Source organism: Cynocephalus volans, chromosome 6 (genome assembly GCF_027409185.1).
Source record: "Cynocephalus volans isolate mCynVol1 chromosome 6, mCynVol1.pri, whole genome shotgun sequence".
NCBI lineage: Eukaryota > Metazoa > Chordata > Mammalia > Dermoptera > Cynocephalidae > Cynocephalus > Cynocephalus volans.
Window position 1 is genome coordinate 145545811 of NC_084465.1, and position 19817 is coordinate 145565627.

The 19817-nt window shown below is 35.2% G+C and overlaps 1 protein-coding gene and 1 non-coding gene across 4 annotated transcripts in view; both read left to right on the top strand.

Annotated features, from left to right (window-relative positions):
* Positions 1-3616: 3616 nt before the first annotated feature.
* ANKRD26 (ankyrin repeat domain containing 26) overlaps positions 3617-19817 on the top strand; it is a 100462-nt gene continuing 84261 nt past the window's right edge. For all 3 annotated transcript variants that reach the window (XM_063098792.1, XM_063098794.1, XM_063098793.1), the window contains exons 1-5: positions 3617-3967; positions 7055-7169; positions 7340-7513; positions 11275-11381; positions 15948-16018. In XM_063098792.1, coding sequence (XP_062954862.1) covers positions 3717-3967; positions 7055-7169; positions 7340-7513; positions 11275-11381; positions 15948-16018 — 718 coding nt within the window. In that variant the 5' untranslated portion in view covers positions 3617-3716. The remainder of the gene's footprint in view (positions 3968-7054; positions 7170-7339; positions 7514-11274; positions 11382-15947; positions 16019-19817) is intronic.
* LOC134381359 (U6 spliceosomal RNA) lies at positions 14287-14393 on the top strand. The gene has a single exon (XR_010023958.1). It is a non-coding gene; the product is annotated as a U6 spliceosomal RNA (small nuclear RNA).

Sequence of the window (19817 nt, forward strand, 5' to 3'; positions counted from 1 at the left end):
TCCACATGCCCTCTGTGCTTCCCCTTAATGTGCCACTAAATATAAAATTTACCCCTCTCCCTCAACACAGAAATGCCATGTGTATTGTTTCTCACTAACTCTTTTTGTTTCTCTCTTTACTCTAGGCATTGGCCTAGAATAAAGTAGGTTCTTAGTATATGTTTCTGTTTTAACTTTATGGTCTCCTTACTGTGGTTCTCCCAGACCATGGATCTCCAGTAGATACTGGGCAGATTGGTTTCAATACACTTGAGCCCTCATGATCTAATCATAATTTAATTACAATATAGTTTCATTTTTCCTTAATAGTTACAGTGGAATGCATGAGTAGACAAATTCCACAGAATGAATGAACCAGTTGTGGAAAAGTGTTTGATGAGTTTCTTGGTAACTCTTCAAAGGAGAAAACATTTGTGACAGCCTTGAATTGGAATTGGAGAGCTTTAGCTAAGGGATTTGTTAAGGCATCCATATCTCAGTTGTTTAATAAAACAAATATTTACCTAATACATTATTAATTCCACTAGCATAACTATTAAATGAGGGTATAGGAAAGCTCAACCAGGGCATTATTTGAACCTTTGATAGGCATGGGAGTTCTAAGTGACAACTTTTTAGAGGGTGTCTGCTGTGGATCCGAAATTAATTTTTACAGAAGTCTGGGAATAGTAAATCTTAGGTTTCAATTGACTCTAAGGAATACTTTGGTGATCCAGATAGCATTTGACCAAGGAATGAGGCAGCTCAGAGTAGGCTTAGCATAGACTCCTTGAGTATCTCTGGTTCATACAAAAACAAAAAGGTCAACCAAATCTCTACAACTTACCCAGAGGCCTGGTATGTGGTTCCTATGTCTGAGCCAGGTAATGTTTTTGACTCACTGTAGGCTGCATCAGGAAATGTCAGAGTTTTCTGTTCAGCTGTCACTATAGCAAGTGAGCCTTTATTAGTTTCATAGGTCACCCTTTGGAATGCTGAGGAGACAGATACAGACAAGATAACTTTCTAACCGGGACAGTGTAGGAGGCAAATGCTTGGTGATCACAGTTGAAACGACCCCCACACACCAAAACCATTTCATCTAGCTAAGCTGGATAGGTCTGAGAAGTGTTGCTGTTACTTTTATTTGTTTTGTTTGCTTTTACTCACTGCTCTCTCACCAATAAAGATGCCTGTGCTGGAACCAGCCACTTCCTCAGCAGGGACTGCAGTGCTCTCCAGAGCTCTGTAGGTGTATTCCAGCAGCAATTTCTGCTGAAGGTCGAGATGCTCAGCTTCTGAGTCAATAATTCCAAGCAATTTGTTGTCAAATCATTCAACCTAAAAAAGGACAAAATGGCATTAAATGTCCTCTGAAGAATAAGTAATTAGATTAACATGTTATGCATTTGTCTTGCCATAAAATATGGCTGCCAAACTTTCAAATTTTGTTGGTGCATCTTATACAATGGTGATTTCTGTTGCGTTTTATTTTGGTTAACTCTTGAAATTGTTAACAAACATCACAGAAACCTATTAATTTAGGTTAGCTGATTTTGTATTAGCTGTTGTTGTGGCCTTGCTCTGCTCCTGTTTGCTTCACCAATAACAGTTACTGTCCAATTGGAACTAATTACTGAATCAAGTAATTAAAAGGAGTTTCTGTATACATTCACCTGTCTATACCAGTTTCTATGGCATATGGAGGAGGCAACATAGTTTGCCTGCCATATTGGGAACAAAGAAACCCAAGGGAAATGATCATTTAGATAATAAGTTTGGAAGACATTAAAGAATAGGGGACAAGAGTGGAGCACAAGAGTCTTCATAACAATGGAAATAAGACTACAGAAAATCAGTATGATGAATGGATATCGGAGTGAGGAATAGATTTGGGTGGAAAAAGCAAAGGAACAGAGAAAACATTAAGAGAAACAAAAAAGTTGGATGACCCTATTAGTGAGGAAATTACTAAAAAAATCTGACTAATAAGATTTGAGGAAAAAAATAGCTATATTATATACTTATAAATCGTTGGCATTTATCTCATCCTTGAATAAAAACAGCCCATCTTGTTAGACTTTTACTTGATTTTTTTTCATCTGCATCATACCATTCTTCAATATTAAATCTCTCTGGCAAAATCTCTGCCATCCAATTTGTGCCTCCAAACACCAAGGGTTTGGATCCCTGTACCAACCAGCTAACAACAACAACAAAAGGCCATTGACCTCAGTTGGTTAGAGCATACGTAGCCTTCTAAATATTTGTGCCTCCCGTAAGTACTTGATAGAAATTGTCAACTTCTCCTGTTACAAAATTACAGCTTAAAAAAGTTCTTCACTCTGGTTATAAAATGAATATACAGATAGCAGAACAATAATGTTTTACAAATTATAATGGAAAAATATATCATCACAATAAAAAATGAAAAACCCAGATATATACATATGAAGAAGTGTGCAGGATTTACATAAGGAAAAAAAATTCCCAAGAGCTAACGAAGGACATAAAATAAGATAAGACTTAAACAAATTGAGAGAGAACACTTACCTAGATAGACTGATTCAAGAGAGTTAAAATGAATTCTCTTAACCCAATTACAATCAAAATCTCACTAAGAATTATTTTTATCTTGGCTTCGTGATTAAAAATTCATCTCAAATTATGTAGAAGTAAACATTGCAAAGAGATTACTGAAAAGAAGAATAAGGAGGGGAACTTTGGAACTGTAATTGATATTAAAATATATTTTGTAGAGAAAGAATTTAAAATAGTGGAGTACTGAGGCAAGAAGCAGACCACTCAATGGAACCTAACAGAAACCCCCAAACAGAAAAAACATATCTAAGCATTTAAGGTAAGACAAAATGGCATTTTAACCTAGTGAGAAAACATTTGTTTGGGACAAGTGAACACTATTAAAAAAAAGTTCTTAACTGTTACGTGTTCCAAAATAAATCGTGGATTGATGAAAGCTTTAATTGGAGAAAATAAAAGCAAAAAATAAAAGTAAAGGAAAGGTAAATGTAAGGCAGGGCCAACGGGGAGCGGTAGGAGGCACGCAGAAATGCGTTTCATCTCATCTGGAGAATGTGTACTAGTTTCTCCTCATAAGATTGCGCTTCATGACACATATTGCCACAATCTCTGAAACCACGAAAGCAGGCTCTGTTGCTGCATCTACTAAATTCCCAGGGAGACCAGCTTGGACCCAGAGAGATGTGAAAGGGGAATAAACTTAGGTATAAGGAGATTTAGAGGGAGAGTTTTTAAGGGGTGTTTTCTCCAGACGAGGCCTTCAGTATCCTGAAGTTCCACGCTAATCTAGCTCCAGTCCTGTGTAAAGGCTGCTTTCCCACAGGCCCGAGTCTTCCTTTGGCAATCTCCCAAAGACTCAGTCACGTCCATCCGATGTTTGAAGGGAGCATATGATGCTCACAAGCAATCGCTGAACTCAGATGCCTAGGCCTTGCACATGCGCATTGACCACCCTTGGCCTCCAATCTGTGCGCACGCGCAGCGACACCACCGTCTGCGGTGCGCACGCGCACTTGGGTTTAGCGGCGATTCTTGGTTAGTCTAAGCCGAAAGATTGAAAACCGCGAGGCTTCCTGGTTGGGCTGCTGTGGCGAGAGCGGGTTGGCTTATCTATAGCGGTAGTATTGGGCTCCGGAGGCGGGGAATAGCTGCGGCGGAGGTGAGGAGAGGTGTTTCTGAAGCAGGGAGCCTCTGTGATGAAGAAGATCTTTGGTTTGGGGAACAAGAAGGGCGAGTCGCCCTTGGGCTCCTCCACCAGTACGCGGAAGAACAGCGCCGCCGCCGGGCAGGAGAATGACAGACGCGTCAACTCACTGCCTGGCTACGACATCCGAGACAGAGATCTCGGAAAGATCCACAAAGCTGCCAGCGTGGGTGACGTGTCGAAGGTGCAGCAGATCCTTTTGCTGGGGAAAAGTGGCTTGAATGACAGAGACAAGAGGAAGAGGTAATAGAGACTGGGAGCCGGGCAGTGAGGGGCCCGCGAGGAGGAGGCGGGGCGGATGTGGGAGAAGCCCTCACCTTCCCGGGCTCGGTCTGGTGGGGCTGAGCTCTCCTGTCACCCAGGATGCTGGGCTTTCTTCCCTCCGCAGGCTCCTCAGCTCCTGGGACATGGCACCTTTGCAGGGATTGAGCCCCCAGGCTGTCTTTATGAACAGCCAAGCAGAAACAGAACTTTAGCTGGTTTCCCACCCATTCAGAATTCCCCTTATAGAGCACTTTATTGACAATTATAAAGTGATTTAACTAACCAAATTAAGTATATACAGCATTTTATTTTTAATGTACACATTTTAAAAACCATAATGTTATAAACGTTATAGGAAAGTGCATAATGAGAAAAATTCTCATATTAACTTTTGAGTTAAAAATTCTTTGAATAAAATCCAATATCCATTTTATATTAGTGTACACCTAAGTATATATATATTCTTTACTGAGGGATTTGAGAAGGAAACTTTGAAGTAAGAAAATGGCTCCGTTTTCTTGAATAGGAAGATTCATTTTTCTCAAAACATGAGCTTTTTTTAACATTTATCATTTTTACATAAACCAAATAAAAATATTAAGCTTTAAAAATTTTTGAGTTGCACATGATGAAAAGAGAGGTAGATGGATGGAACAGAATAGAAAATCCAGAAACACCCATATAAGCATTTACAACTTGTTTTTCATCCACAAAGTTCGTGAGGATTAAGCTTAAAGTTTACTTAAACTGCTGCTGAAAGTTTAAATTGCTTATTATTTTTTAAATAGACAATCTGGCACCCTGTACTGGCCAGCCACCCAAACAAAACAAAACAAAAAAGCAAATAGACAATCTGGTGGTACGTACTGTATTTACAAAATCTATACACCCTTTACCCATCAATTTCAATATACTAAAATATCTTTATGAAATAATTAAAGATTCATGCAGTTTGCTTTTCTTGGCACTGCCTAAAATAGCAATTGTTAAGAACCCATGTGATGGATTTTATAAATAAATTCCAGTGCATCCATAGGACCATTAAAGGTGGCATAGGTACAGATGTATGTTGACATGTGAAGATGTACTTTGGTATATTAACTGAGAAAAAAAAGTTTTATTATACATACCTACCAACAGATTATGGTTTTACGTTAGCTAAAAATATGTAAAACATGATAAAATTCATTATTTCCAGGCATTTGTATTGTAAGTAAAATTTTCTTTTCCTTTTTCGTATCTCTGATTTCTATAAGGAACATGTATAAAAGTTCTAGTAAAAAAAAATTGTCTTTATCTTTATTACAAATTTAAAAGTCTGGAGAAGCTCCTATTTCCCCCACCCAAAGAGTTCATAAACATGTACAGCAGAGCAAATTCATTTAAAAAAGACATTATAAGGTGAAAGTATCCATATGCAGTAGTCCAACTTCTAATAAGTAGTGCATTCCTCAGGTAGTCAGGGTACCAAGGTTAGTAAGGTTGCCTTAACCACCATAACTTACAGCTCAATTTCTTCACTTAAGACCAAGGTATAACAATTTTATAGTCCAACAAGGGACAAACTACTCTGTTCCCAAATGACACTTTTGGATGGGGCTCCAAATTTTCTACTTGAGGTGATGTTGAGTTTTTCCACTGGCCCTTGGGTTATTTCCCCAGATGCATTACTATGACTTTCTATTTCTTTTTGCACACTGGTGAATGAAAACTTTGTTTGAACAGAGCATGCCACTGGGTTATAACCTCTGATATTTAAAAACACTGGTTCATATGTAATTGAGTTTTCAATGAGAATGCTCCATAGATGCTCATATTTTCTGAAGCCAGACAAAGTAAGAGTATAAATGAATTCACAGAAATTAGGTAGCACTCTATTTATACGACAGCCAGTTCCTAGATAAAGCTCATAATGCTGGGGGAGCTGATTATCCACATAAGGTGCTTGTCTCATTTTGACTCAGAGCCAGAATTCAGTACAGGTTACAGACAAATCATCAAGACTGTGAATCATCATAAAAAGCACGAGGAGCCCTTTTAACACCTGCTAGAGATCTTCATTGCTTCAGATCTCAAATCGAGGTATCACAGGAAACAGGAAAGTTTTAAAAATCTAGTAAAAAAATATTATTAATGAAAAAGTCCTTGGGAAGAGTTGGAATATAACTAGCACAGATAAAAATAATTTCTTAGTTTCCATTATTATTATTATTGTTTTGGGGGTTGCAAATCAAAATAAGAATTACTTTGTTAAAAAAAATTTTTTTTGTTGTTATTTCAGCCCTCTTTCCCTGTAGTACTTTTAAGAACTAAAATTTATTTAAATGCTAGCCATGTTCCTAGAACTGCCATAGACCTGCTGTATAAACAATATTTCATGTAATGTGAGGCACCATGGATTTTGTGATACCCCATTATTTTATATATTAATGAGAATTTTAGAAATGCTGCAAATTATAGTTCTAGTACATCATGAATTATAAGTGGCATCCAAATATCAGAGATGTTAAAATGTGATAAAATGAGCACCTTAGAATTATTGAAATATGGTGTTATCTCTAAACCTCAAAACGTAACTGCAAAGTAGGTATAAGTGTATTATTTTACTTCATTAAAATGTTGTCTTTATTAAGTAGTAATAATTATAATATCTAACAATTATTGAGCTGTTATTTGTGCTAGCAACCATTCTAAATACTTGGTCTAGATTCTCATTGAAACATCATTGTGAGTTAACTATGATTTCTATCTCCATTTTCTTGATGAACGAATTGAGGCCCAGAAAAGCTAAGTGATAGCTAGTAAGTGACAGAGTTTAAAGTAGGATTCAAGCCCAGGTTGAGCTAAGTGCAATGGCCACGATCATTCTATTCAAACAGGCTGCCCTTTCATTAATGTAGGGAGTAATAAGGACTAATAAATATTGTACTTTCTTCAAAAGGAAATTAAATATTTGTTTTGAAGGAAGAGGAATAATATGGTATTTAATGTTTATAATTACATGAATAATTGTATGTTTTGAGATAGTACACTATAATTTCTTAAAAATTTCTCTCACTTTCATAGGACTGCTCTACATTTGGCCTGTGCTAATGGTCATCATGAAGTGGTAACTCTCTTAGCAGAGAGAAGATGTGATCTTAACCTCTATGACAGCGAAAACAGGACAGCTCTGATGAAGGTATGCAGTAGCCAACTATTTCAACATGAGATGAATTTGATTTAAATACTTAAAATATTAGAATAAAACTGAATTTATCTTATTTAAATATAATTAATTGGTAAAACCCGTGGAATGTTTATTTTGAATTCCTAGATTTTACAATCTATTTCTTGGTATAATACTGACAGGCTGTACAATGCCAGAAAGAGGAATGTGCAGCTGTTCTGCTAGAACATGGTGCCGATCCAAACCTTGCAGACTTCCATGGCAACACTGCTCTCCACTATGCTGTTTGTGACCAGAGAATATCAATTGCAGCAAAACTGCTTTTACACAAGGCAAATACTGAAGCAAGAAACAAGGTATTGATCGGCCAAATTTATTTTCAAAATATTTGAAATGCATTTGTTTTCACATTAACAAGTGTGGGGTCAGTTTTTCATCTTTGGAAACTCAAGCTATTGTCTACGAATTCACTTTAAATATTTATACCTTTAAAGAAGCATAAGAGGGTACAGCTTTCTTTTATGCATTTATGACACATATTTATGAAAACACTGAATTTGTTAAAGGTAAAACTTTTTTTTTCCAAATATTTTTTTCACCCCAGTTCTTTTTATAATTAGTGAAAAACACTACAGGAAAGCAAAATTTGCTTGGGAATAGGCTTTATCCCAAAACTCAAACAAAAAACCCACAGTTTGCAATAAATAGAAATTTTTTTTGGTGTTGACAAGTTCCTTTTTATAAAAAAGTGGATCAAGGACTCTGATCCTTTTATAGGCCAGCCACACTCACACACACACACACACACAAAAGTGATTTATGTAAAACTGACTTATCTCTCAGTGGAAAGGCTTAGGATGGAAAAATGGAAAAGGAAAAGGAGAGAGCAATCAGAAATATGCAGGCCAATTTGGAAATTAGGTAATTGAGGGAAAAAATCAAGAAGAAGTTTTCTTTGTTTTAGAACTTTTTTTTCCCCAGTTTATATCCTTTGACAAGGTGCTTTTCAATTTGGGGGATAATAATTCTCAGTTTGGGAAAGAGAGCTGGTGAGTTGTCAGCTTGATTCTGTCTCTTACTCTTTCCTCTCTTTGGCCAAATCCCCAGATGAGAAAGGAAATTGACCAGGTGGGTGACAGATGAGACTGAAGTGATTGTGTACTGTACTAGTTAGTTCTCAGCTAGAACTGTGCATCGCAATGACCTGGGGAAATCTAAAACAATTTACAAGTCTGGGTCCTCCCCTGAAGATTTTTAGCCAGTAAATTTAAAAAGGCCTGGATAAGTACATTTAAAAATATTTGCCCTAGATTCTGATACAGTTCATGGTTAAGAACCACGGAATTAATAAGTATAATATATAAATTCCCAGATTTCAAAAATTTAAGAAATTTGTAGAAGAGTTGGAGTTTGATAGATACTTCCTTCAACTCTGTCCCTTCCAACAATATAAGCCTGACCTTCTTCTGTCTTTTTCTACCTCTGTGGTTGGGAAGTTAAAAGGAATATTGTTGGCAATTTAGATAATATTGGCTTACAGAATAACATATTTTCCTTTCCAGCCATCAGTCATTCACTGCCATTCACAGGGTCTTTAGAAATTTGCTTATAGGTAGTCTTTTAAACCCATAAGCAGACTCATAAGGATTTCACATATCTTTGTTATCTTATCATTCATGTCAGAAAATGTTTGTTACATGCAGGGTTATCTGGATTAGAATAGTAGCAAATATGAACTTTTTTTTTTTTTAGCTGAAGCTGTACTGTAGATTATTTCAGTATGTCTGTTAAGTTCATAGAGCTGTGGCATAATCAGGATGGCAGATTTATTTATTTTATTTTTATTTTATTTTTATTTTTCATTTTTTTTTAAAAGATGACCGGTAAGGGGATCTTAACCCTTGACTTGGTGTTGTCAGCACCACGCTCACCCAGTGAGTTAACCGGCCATCCCTATATGGGATCCGAACCCGTGGCCTTGGCGTTATCAGCACCGCACTCTCCCGAGTGAGCCACGGGCCGGCCCAGGATGGCAGATTTAAACACTGAAAACCACTAAGTTAGTAAAAATACAGATGCGAGTTCTTTTAATAATTTAGCTTCAACAGTCCTATGAACTAATTATCCATTTGATTAACAATCTGGGAGAATTAAATACAAATAGATAGTAAATTAACGATGTTGGAAAAATTCTTGAAGTGGGCATTATGTCTTAATAGTCATTTTTATTGTATGATATGGCCTAATTTTTTTGGTAAAGCACGATACTCAACAAAAGAAAGATTTTTATATGCAAATAATTGCTTTATACGTAACCATTTGGAAACATGCTCATAGCAAATATAAAAATACGAGGGCTGTGGACTAAATGTGGCCTGTAGATATGTTTAGTTTGCCTCCATAAATTGAGTCAACATTTAAAAGTTACGACCCTCATGCAGAAATCAGGATTTGAAGCTTCTCTCTTTTTAAAAATTATTATTGTTATTTATATTTATTTATTTATTTATTTGGTAGCTGGTCAGTATGGCTATCCAAACCCTTGACCTTGGCGTCATTAGCACCATCCTCTAACTAACTAACCAGCCAGCACTCAAGGTTCTCTTAAAATTTGATCTTAGTCAGATCACATACTTTGCCTCTATAAGTATTTGAGTTTACAGCTTGTGTTTCATAGCATATTTTGATAAAGATTTCATGGTTTTCATATAGGTTATATTAATTTAAAATAATATAGTCTATGTTTTACATTAGTCTCAGAAATGGGATTGAATTTTAGAATTTAGAAGTTTATTTTATTTTCAGTTAGTTTACCTACTAAAGAAAAAAAGTTAGCTTTTCAAAAACTTTCTCTTTAAATGTACTATAAATAATCACATTTCATTAGAATGTCTGTGAGCCTTATTAGGTTAATCATGGTTATAGTTGAATACCTTGTGCATATTGCAGACAGTATTTTATCATTCTCTTCAGCATTATCCCTTAAAAACACCAAGTGATTTAGTGGCTTTCATTATGCTAAAAATAATCCATATTTATTAGTGTTAGAATTTTTATTCATTGTGTTTTTATTTATGATTTATTTTGCCTAAGATAAATAATTTAAGTAACAATTAAAATGGAAGTCAGAATAAAAAGGGATTACAAAAAGTAAGTAGACATTAGAGTTCCAGGATTATGATTATAATTGAAAATAAAATTTTGTACTTAGCTCTCTAACAGCTAACATCAAAATCTATCATCTTCTAATATAGTCCCACAGACCTTTTAGTAATAAGCAATTGAAATTCATTTGAAGCCTATCTTTTCAAATTCAGAGCCCATTTCCTTAGTGACCCATTTGGAGCAGGAGTGCCTGACATTGGCATCTGGGATCCTGACATCATTAATAGAAGAGAATCAAGCGAGTTTGTATAACCTGGAAGGAACCTCCACTTTTGTTGGAAAGCTCTCAAAACTGTATCCCTGAAACTCTAATTCTGCAAATGTTAATGTTTGCCACAAAAAGTAATTGTGAACTAGGGATTAAGCAAATTAAAGAGATTTCTTTAATACTGGACATATAATACACAGTTTTGTAATATTTCTCAAATATAGATGATCTTGGAATGTTTCTATTGGGGCATAGTACTTCTGGTAAAGTAAATACTCTTTGCAATATAGTTTAAAATACACTGCTCTAAAGATGATAATTTAGGTCATTAATTTGATAAAAAAAAAAAAAATACTTAAAGCATTTACTACTATGTTTTAGGATCGGGGCTATAGAGATAAAAGGCAGAGCCCCTGCCCTGAAGAAGTTCGTGGTTTAGATAGGAAACAATAAAATAACTACAATATGTCATGGCAAATGCTGTGGTAAAAGCAAAGATCCTTGGAACCAGTAAATGTTCAAAGTGAGTTTTGGAGATGACTGGAGTTAGTGTAATGAGGCAGAGCAGGGGCATTTGAAAGGAAAGGAGCAGCATATGTGAAAGCACAAAGGGGTGAGAAGGAAGGGATGGCCTGTTACTTTCTATATTATGTGTCTAAGTTCATAGGATCTTTTATGAGGTTTTCAATTCAGTTGAGAAATATGTAATTTTGTAAATTATAAATTGTTTTTGCTGTTTTACAGGAAGGGCTCACACCACTTTTGCTTGCTATAAAAGAAAACAAACAGCCAATGGTGGAATTTTTAGTACAGAAAGGAGCAAATATACATGGAGTTGACAAGGTGAAAAGGTACAGTAGTTCCTTCTTTTCTTTTAAACTTTAATATTGTTCTAGAGTGGCAACAATTACTCAAGTCAGAAATAGTCAATTAATAAGATTATCATATAATTATTGGAATATAGTGAAAAATAACATAAATCATCACGTAGGAAGAAAAGCAATTATTCAGACTGAGCAACATGAAGAACAACATACAGAAGGATTCATATTCCCTTATAATATTGACTGATGTTTGTTATTTGAAATCTGATTTTTTTGATTTCATGATTTTATATTAGCTAAAGGAGTTTCATATTAGTTTTATTAGCTTTATAAAGTGTGTACTTTAATTCTTTTGCTTGACGGACTCAGTATTGAATATATTGACCCTTTGTAGTGTTTATTAAACACTGCTATTATATACTTTTCCCTTAAAAATGCTTATTAAACATAAGTAGGAGTTGAAAATCATTTTGTCTTTGGATGACTCTTTGCTTTCTTTTGGTGTTAGATTATCCCTAAATCATTAATAATTGCTATTACTTGACACTGTGGGTTCATCAGTTTTTTTCTTTTTCATTTCTTGTTGGGTTTTTTTTGGCTGCTGGCCAGTACAGGGGTCCAAACACTTGACCTTGGTGTTATAATACCATGCTGTAATCAACTGAGCTAACCAGCCAACCCTGCCTTTCTTTTTTTATGTTTCTGTTTTTTTCCCCCTCAGCTGGCCAGTGCAAGGATCTGAATTCTTTTTCATTTCTAGTATATTTTAATGTTTTTATTTTTAATGGTATGGGCAGAGAGAAGATAGATTACTTTAACTGGATAAACTTTTTCTTTAATGAAGATAAGTCATAGGTGAGTGATAAAGAACAAAGAGGTAGGCTTTAGATGCACAGAAGACTGGATTTAATTCCTAGCTTTCCCACTTGGTAGGATGTGACCTTGGGAACATTACTTATCACCAACTATGTTTTCTGATGTGAAAAGTAGGATAATAATGTATTCTTCAATGGTGGTTGTAAGTCAGTAAGATTATATATGTAGCATTTAATTACGTGCCCAATACATGCTTGTCAGCATCCTTAACTGAAACTACTATGACTACTATTATTACCATTATTAATAGTATTGTTTTAAGACTGGAAATAGCTTTACCTATCTGACCCCTAGCTGACTTTGAATCACAATGTATTATATTAGAGTAGGGAAAAAAAGGAGAATATTCCATTTAAATCCTTATCTACTTCAAATAAGTGACCTCAGCATAGTTTGTCGTCCATCAGAGGACTTTCAGTTAGCACTTTCTACTACGTAATACCCCAGTGGGACAACGAGGCCTCCTTTTTGTCCCTTCCTTTTAGCCTTTGAGGTGATTTACAAAGGTGAATACCAAAGATGCTTATCTCTGTTAGTATGTGTAAATGGCCAATTCTACACAGACGGGCATGAGATTAAATTGGTAAAATATGGCAAATTAGTTGTTTAAATACCTTTTTTAAAGTTCATAAGGGTGAAGTTCTCTCTGTGTTATTTTATTACAGCCCTCATGCTTGCTGTAATTATGAATCAACTAATATAGTTAGTCTTCTTCTTGAGCAAGGTATTGATGCCTTTTCTAAAGATAACTTAGAATGGACTACAGAAGAATATGCTGTTACTAGTGGTTCTAATATGTCAGTTTTTGCATTAAAATGCCAGTTAACACTAAATTGAGGTTTAAAGTACTTATAACTATCACATCTTCTACATCAGGTGAGATTTCATAGCTTGGTTCAGCTAGTTTTGAAATAGCAATGAGTTAGACCGCTTCATCAGCCAGAAACCAAGCAAAAGGCTGGACTAGTTAGAAGTAGCAATGGGTGTGGTATTCTTTATCTCAGGACTTTTAAGACCTTTATCTTTAGGGATACCAATGTTATCCATTTCATTTCGAGTATAATTGCTATGCATGGGGTACAAATAGTTTCACATGTTTGATTTTCCTAATTGGTTATTTGGGTCTTGAAATGTCCAGTTTAACAGTAAATCTTCTACTTTTCTTGGTGGCTATCTCCTACACCCTCCTCCTTGAATTTTCCAAGAATCTATGGGGTTCCCTAAGTCCAAGGAGGAGAATCCACTTTCACAAGTCAGACTGAGGGGGAGAAAAGGACATTCAAATCATTCTGTTGTTTCTGTTGATTCTGTTGCTGCAGTGTTGCTATTGAAACTAGTCCTGCAGTCCAGTAATGATTGACCTTTGCCACCACGATGCCCTTACTGATCCAGATCCCTCAGTCTTCATGATGATCAATATTTAGACTCCAGAGTTACAGCTTTCTTTAGTTAACATATATATGCTTATGTGATCAGCCATTGTTCCCAAAGCACCAGCTTCCTGCTCTGGCAGCTGGGCTTCCTAGCTTTAGCCACATACATAGTGAGTGGAGGGACCCTCCCCCTGATACTCAAAATCTCGTGCAGAGCCCTTATCTTAGCCTAGACCTTCATGGTGAGTTATCCTTTGAGGTCCTTGTTTGTGTTTTCTCCTCACAGATATTAGTTGGGATTGTTCTAAATTGTCAGAGAGATTCAAATGATGTTGCAGGAAGAGAGCAGTTTCCTTTCTTCTTTGCTATCAGATCTGTACCCCATAGCCCTTTTAGATCGTGTGTAGTACATTTTCTTAGGTTGTGGAAGGTCCTATATTGTCCTTCTGCAGAGTAGTCGATGCCAACTTACTGTTGGGCCCTCAAGTGATCTGTCTGCTATAATAATGAAAATCTCTCAAGCTAATTGCATCTCTACCTCAAGTTTTCAAAATACTTTCAAATTCTGCCTCATAAAGAAGTGATTCAGTAGAATTCTCTGAATTTAAAGTAGGTTAGTTGGATTTAACAGAGCTAAGCCCCATCCATGACTCTTCAGTATCCATGCATAAAAGTAGGGTTTTGTGTTCACTTCGGCAGCACCTGCACTAAAATTGGAATGATACAGAGAAGACTGGCATGGTCTGTGTGCAAGGATGACACGTAAATTTGTGAAACATTCCATATTTTGTGCAGTCCCCCGAAGGTTATTTGAGTATTTGCTGACTAGCTCCAAGAAAACAGTGTGAGTCAAAATGGGTGATACCCGATATTGCAATTAGGATTTTTACTACAAAAATATTCGTGAGAGGTGATCTATGAAATGAGAACGAAGCTGAGTTACACATGGAATGTTGTGTGCTAATATGTCCTTAGTACACATCTTGGAAATGAGAAATGTTAATTGTGTTGCCTGTGTTCAACTTAAAAACATAGTAAATAAATGTATAGTTTTTTGTCCTCTAAGTTAGTTGGAGATGAACATGGAGTTTAAGCATCATTCTAAGAAAGATCTACTGGTTCAGAGTTTGAGTAGATAGAGAAGGAATAGCAGTAGTCCAAGCCAGGTCTTGACATCTATTAGTTTTCTTCCCTTAGTGTGATTGATTAACTCACTATTAGGGGACTATTATGTTATCTTGTTTAATGAGACAATATATTTATAAATAAATTTAGTTATAAATTATAAAACAGCTGAGATGCTCTGAATTATAATCTGCAAAGGACAGAATAGCTAACATCCAAAATTAGGACTTAATAACATTTTCTGAAAACTGCAACATTAGAATATTAGAACCTATGAGAAAATACATCTTGGGTTTTATTTGGGATTCCAAAATGATTTCAGCAATAAAGTTCACAAACAAATCATTTAATTACTTCACTATTTCCCTGAGTATTTAAAAAATATTATCTTATTAAATCTTTATAACAATCTAGTGAAATAAGGCAGTAAAATCCTTGTTTTTTAACAGAAACATTGAGCCTATGAGAAGTGACTTGTCCACGAACAAATATCTATTGGTTACAGAGCTAGAATTTTTCCTGAATTCAGGACACTTTCCATTATGTCCAGCTAACTCTAGTTAATTTATTGCATTATACTGCTCTCAGTTCGTGACTACTTCACCCTACTTTTTTTCTTCTTTAATTATAAGCTTAATAAAAAGTTTGTAGAGCTTACAAATTTGAAGTATATGGCATAATTAAAGTTCTGATAGTTGCTCTGATATTGTCTGAAGTACTCTAAGACTATATTTGGTAAATATTTTTCCTATTAGTATTTGTATTAGTCCATTTCTGTTGCTTATAATAGAAATACCTGAAACTGGATAATTTGTAAAGAAACAGTATTTATTGCTTATAGTTTCAGAGGCTGGGAAGTCCAAATCCAGGTAATACGTCTGGTGAGGGTCTTGTTGGTGGTGATGCTACAGTGACGCAGGGTATCCCATGGTGGATGGTTGGCAAGAGAGAGAGCTTCTCTTGCACTCTCCTTTTAAAGCCATCAGAACCATGCCCATGACGACCACTAAACCATCAGTGGATTAATTCATTCCCTAGGGCATAGTGTTCATAATCTAATCACCTCTTAAAAGCCCCACCTTTCAATTACCACAATAGTATTTTCCAGCCTCTTAACACTGTCACATTGGGGTGAAGTCTCAATGAGCTTTGGGGGGACATCCAATCCACAGCAGTATTAAAATGATAATTTTATTTATCATGTTTTTTTCATACATAGTGATTGCCGACTAATTTCTAAATATAAAGAAGATCAGCAACTTAAAGATTCTTCTCAAAATAGCAATCCAGGTAAGATTTCTGATAGAGAATTGATCTTTGTGGTCCTACCATGGATACAAAAAGTATGAGTAAGGAAGTTTTTATTACAAAAGAGCAGTTTAAAAAAAATTAATGTGTACATTACATGTATACTTTTTCTTAATATTTTTCTTAATCTAGTATTCAGAATTATTTAAGAAGTTAATTGTAGGGGAAGAAGATATAACAACCACAATTATTTGAAGTTGATACAACAAACAAACAGAAAGGACATGGTTGGGGGGGAGGGGGAGAGGGAGAAGGGAGGGAGGTTTTGGTGATGGGGAGCATTAATCAGCTACAATGTATATCGACAAAATAAAATTAAAAAAAAAAAATAAAAAAAATAAAAACTTCAGCCCAGCAAAAAAAATAAATAAATAAAAAAAATAAATAAAAAAAAAAAAAAAAAAAAAAAGAAGTTAATTGTAGGTTATTTATGATCTGAAGCAGTATTGTCTGAAAAAAACTTCTTTATTTAATTATGGCTCCCAAAATCCTCTATGATATTTTTGTATAAGTGAGAAAAAACATTTTTAAGTTAGTATGTTGTATGTTGCCTCTGTTATCACATTATTACCAGTTGGGCTTGTCATAAAAATAGATCTTTAATTTTTACAATAAATGGAATGTATTTAGTAAACAAATACCAATTATTACATAGTAATATGTGTCACTAGAAAAGTAACTGTCTTTAAAACTGGGAGCTCAACAATATGGTTTCTGGTACCATAAACAAATGGCAATAAGAATTACAAAACTTAGCCAATGTGCACCAATACCAAGGTAGATTGTTTTTTGAAAATACCTTCTGATTACAGAAGTTAGAAAAGCAATTCCTCATTGAGAAGCACAGGTTATGTTACATATTCTTATACCAATAAGGCCTCCCTATTATCGACTTCATTCCTGAGAAGTTTAAACCAAATGAGTTATATTTACTTTATTAGAACAAGATGTTTTCTTCTGTCTGTTGGATAATTGACATGATAACAGTAATTTTGTTAGAACAAGATATCCTGTTACCATTAGCCAAAAGATTATTGTAATATGGTATAAAGAAGGGATCAATTGTGAAACTTTTTCTATAAAGAGTCAGTAAATATTTTAGGTCATGTGGTCTCTGTCACATCAATGCAACACTGCCATTGTAGTGTGAAAGCCGTCATTGATAATATGTAAGCAAATAGGCATGACTGTGCTCCATAAAACTTTATTTGTAAAACCAAATGTCCAGCCTAATTTTGCCAGTGGGCTGTAATTTGCTTACCCTTCCTATAGAGGATAGTTGTCAGGTAACCACGTACAGAGTCTGGGAGACAAAGAAAGCTTTTGCAGTAGTCAAAGTCATAGCTTCCTTGATACCAGTCCTATTAGTCTATTGTGAAGTTTTCACCCATCCATGGTGAAATAAAGTTAGGAAGCTCAGTTCATTCTTTTAAAAATGTTGGTGTTTTTCTTGGTGTTATGCTGTTTTCATTTATTTTGCTTTAAAAAATTTTAGGACATAACAATAATAGTAGTGGGTTTGTTTTTTTTTTTTTCCCCTGTGAAAGCCATCAGTTAAGAGCCCATGTTTAACTAGGACAGTGTCAGTGGAAATATAAAGCAGAGGTAGAAAACAGGTATAGTTAATATGATTCAGTGATTTTTGAATGTAAAAAGTTAGAGGGCAGAGAGAGATCTAAGATGATTCACAGGTTATGCTCTAATGTTTAAACTGGGCATGAGGAATGAGTAGGAAATTGTCAGATGAGTAGAGAAGAGCAGCAGGTGAACAGGGAAGACTCACTTTCTTCTATATACATGTTATGTTTAGTAGAATATTCACATGTATTCAGTAACTAATTATATAATAGGCATTTCTAGCTAGAGGAAAGAAAAATTCTAAGGTTGGAGATGCAGGCTTGGAATAATCTTATTATCCTTCTAATTATTAGGCAAAGTCATTGGTCTGAATGAGCTTGTTCATGGTGGGGAATGTGTAGAATGAGAAGATGGCCAGTGACAAAATCATGGGAATATCAACATTTAAGGGGTGGACTGAGCAGAGTTAGTAAAGAAGACTGAGCAGTAGCTAGAGAAAGTAGGAGAGGAATCAGAGAAAGTGATGTTGCAAAAAAAAAAAAAATTGTTAGAATTTCGAGGAGGGAGTATCAATTCTATCAAGTAAGGTTAGTGAAAAGTTATAATATGCAGGATATATTAGTTCTCAGTATTTTGGTAATTCTGGTGATGTCAGTAGAAAAGTTAGTACCTGACTACATTTGTTAGTGCTATCTCTCTTAATCCTTTTTCATTTGCCTTCTTCTGATATGTCTGTTTTTACTACTTCTTTTTGAAATTCCTCCCTAAGGAACATTGTCTTGGAAACTACTACTATTAGAACATATTACTAGCATATGTATGTTTGACAGATGTGTATATTTCCTTCAAAGATAATTAGCTACCTATCCTAAAGTTAATCTGGTGTTCTGTTAGTTTCTTATGATAAACTTTAATATCTGTAGTACAGTGACAGTGTTACTGATGATTGTATGCCAAGATTTTAAATCCAGAAAGTGTCTTCTGGATTGTCAAGTACAAATTAAGTTTTTTGTTTTCTTTTGTTTTTGTGGCTGGCTGGTATGGGGATCCCAACCCTTTACCTTGGTGTTAACAGCACCATGCTCTCCCAAGTAAACTAACCCGCCAGCTGCCCCCAAATTAAGTTTAACTGGTATAGTTTTAATGTGAAGTGCTTTTAATGGTGTTATATTTCTTCAGAAATTGGTGATCTGTGTGTTATCTAGAATATGTGATCAATTGGATCACAACACTTTTTACCATTTATATATAAGATAACTAACTTTTTTCCTTCCAAATAAGTTAAAAGTCCTATTATCCTTACTGATCAAATCCACTATTTGGGGGGTGGAGTGGATAACTTATCCTATATTTTGAATACAATTTTTTTGACTTTTTGATTTGTTTTGCTAAGAACTGCTTAAATAGGTGAACTGTGTTTTAGGTGTATAAAGAAATTAAGAAAAAGATTAGAAACAAATAGAAGGAACTCTATTTATATTCTATAATAGAAGGAACATTATTATACTATATACAATGACAATATGTTTTTCTAAAAGTATCCCCCTCCCCCAAATAAAGTATCCCAGTTACCTGACTGATGCATAAGTATTATACATGTTGCTTTGCCTCCCACGGATTTGTCACCCATTTTCCCCTGGGTGACGAAGCCACCAAAGATTACTCAAAGCCCAACTCTTCTGAGCAGTAAGAAGCCCCGAAAGGGGTTAATCTCCCAGAACCCTTAAGATAGAGGCATTCCTTCTGTTTGGGAAATTAACCCTGAATTGGGGTTCTCCCTGCATTTATTCTCCAAATGAGGAAGTTACAGGAAGAGAACATAGGTGGGGTTTTTGCTAAGTATGGTTTAACAAGTTTAACAATAGAAGCTGGTAACATTCAGTAAAACAAACAAGGTGATGTTCCATAATGCAAGTTGCAAGAAGTTAAGTCAATCTACCAACAAAAGCTTGATTTTAGCAAACATTCTCTCTCCTTACAGCAATTTCCTAGTACCTTTACATATTAGTCAGTAACCTGTCTTTGAGCCAGCAACCTTGCTGTGTTACAATTCTTTATCTTACAACAGAGACTATAGCCTGGGGGAAATTTCCTGTCTTTTGCAAGATTAACATTTGAAACTGCAAGGCTTTGGAAAACCAGGCCCTGTGAAATACATTTGCTTTATGTATACTCTGCATATACAAAGGAATTAAACCCTGCT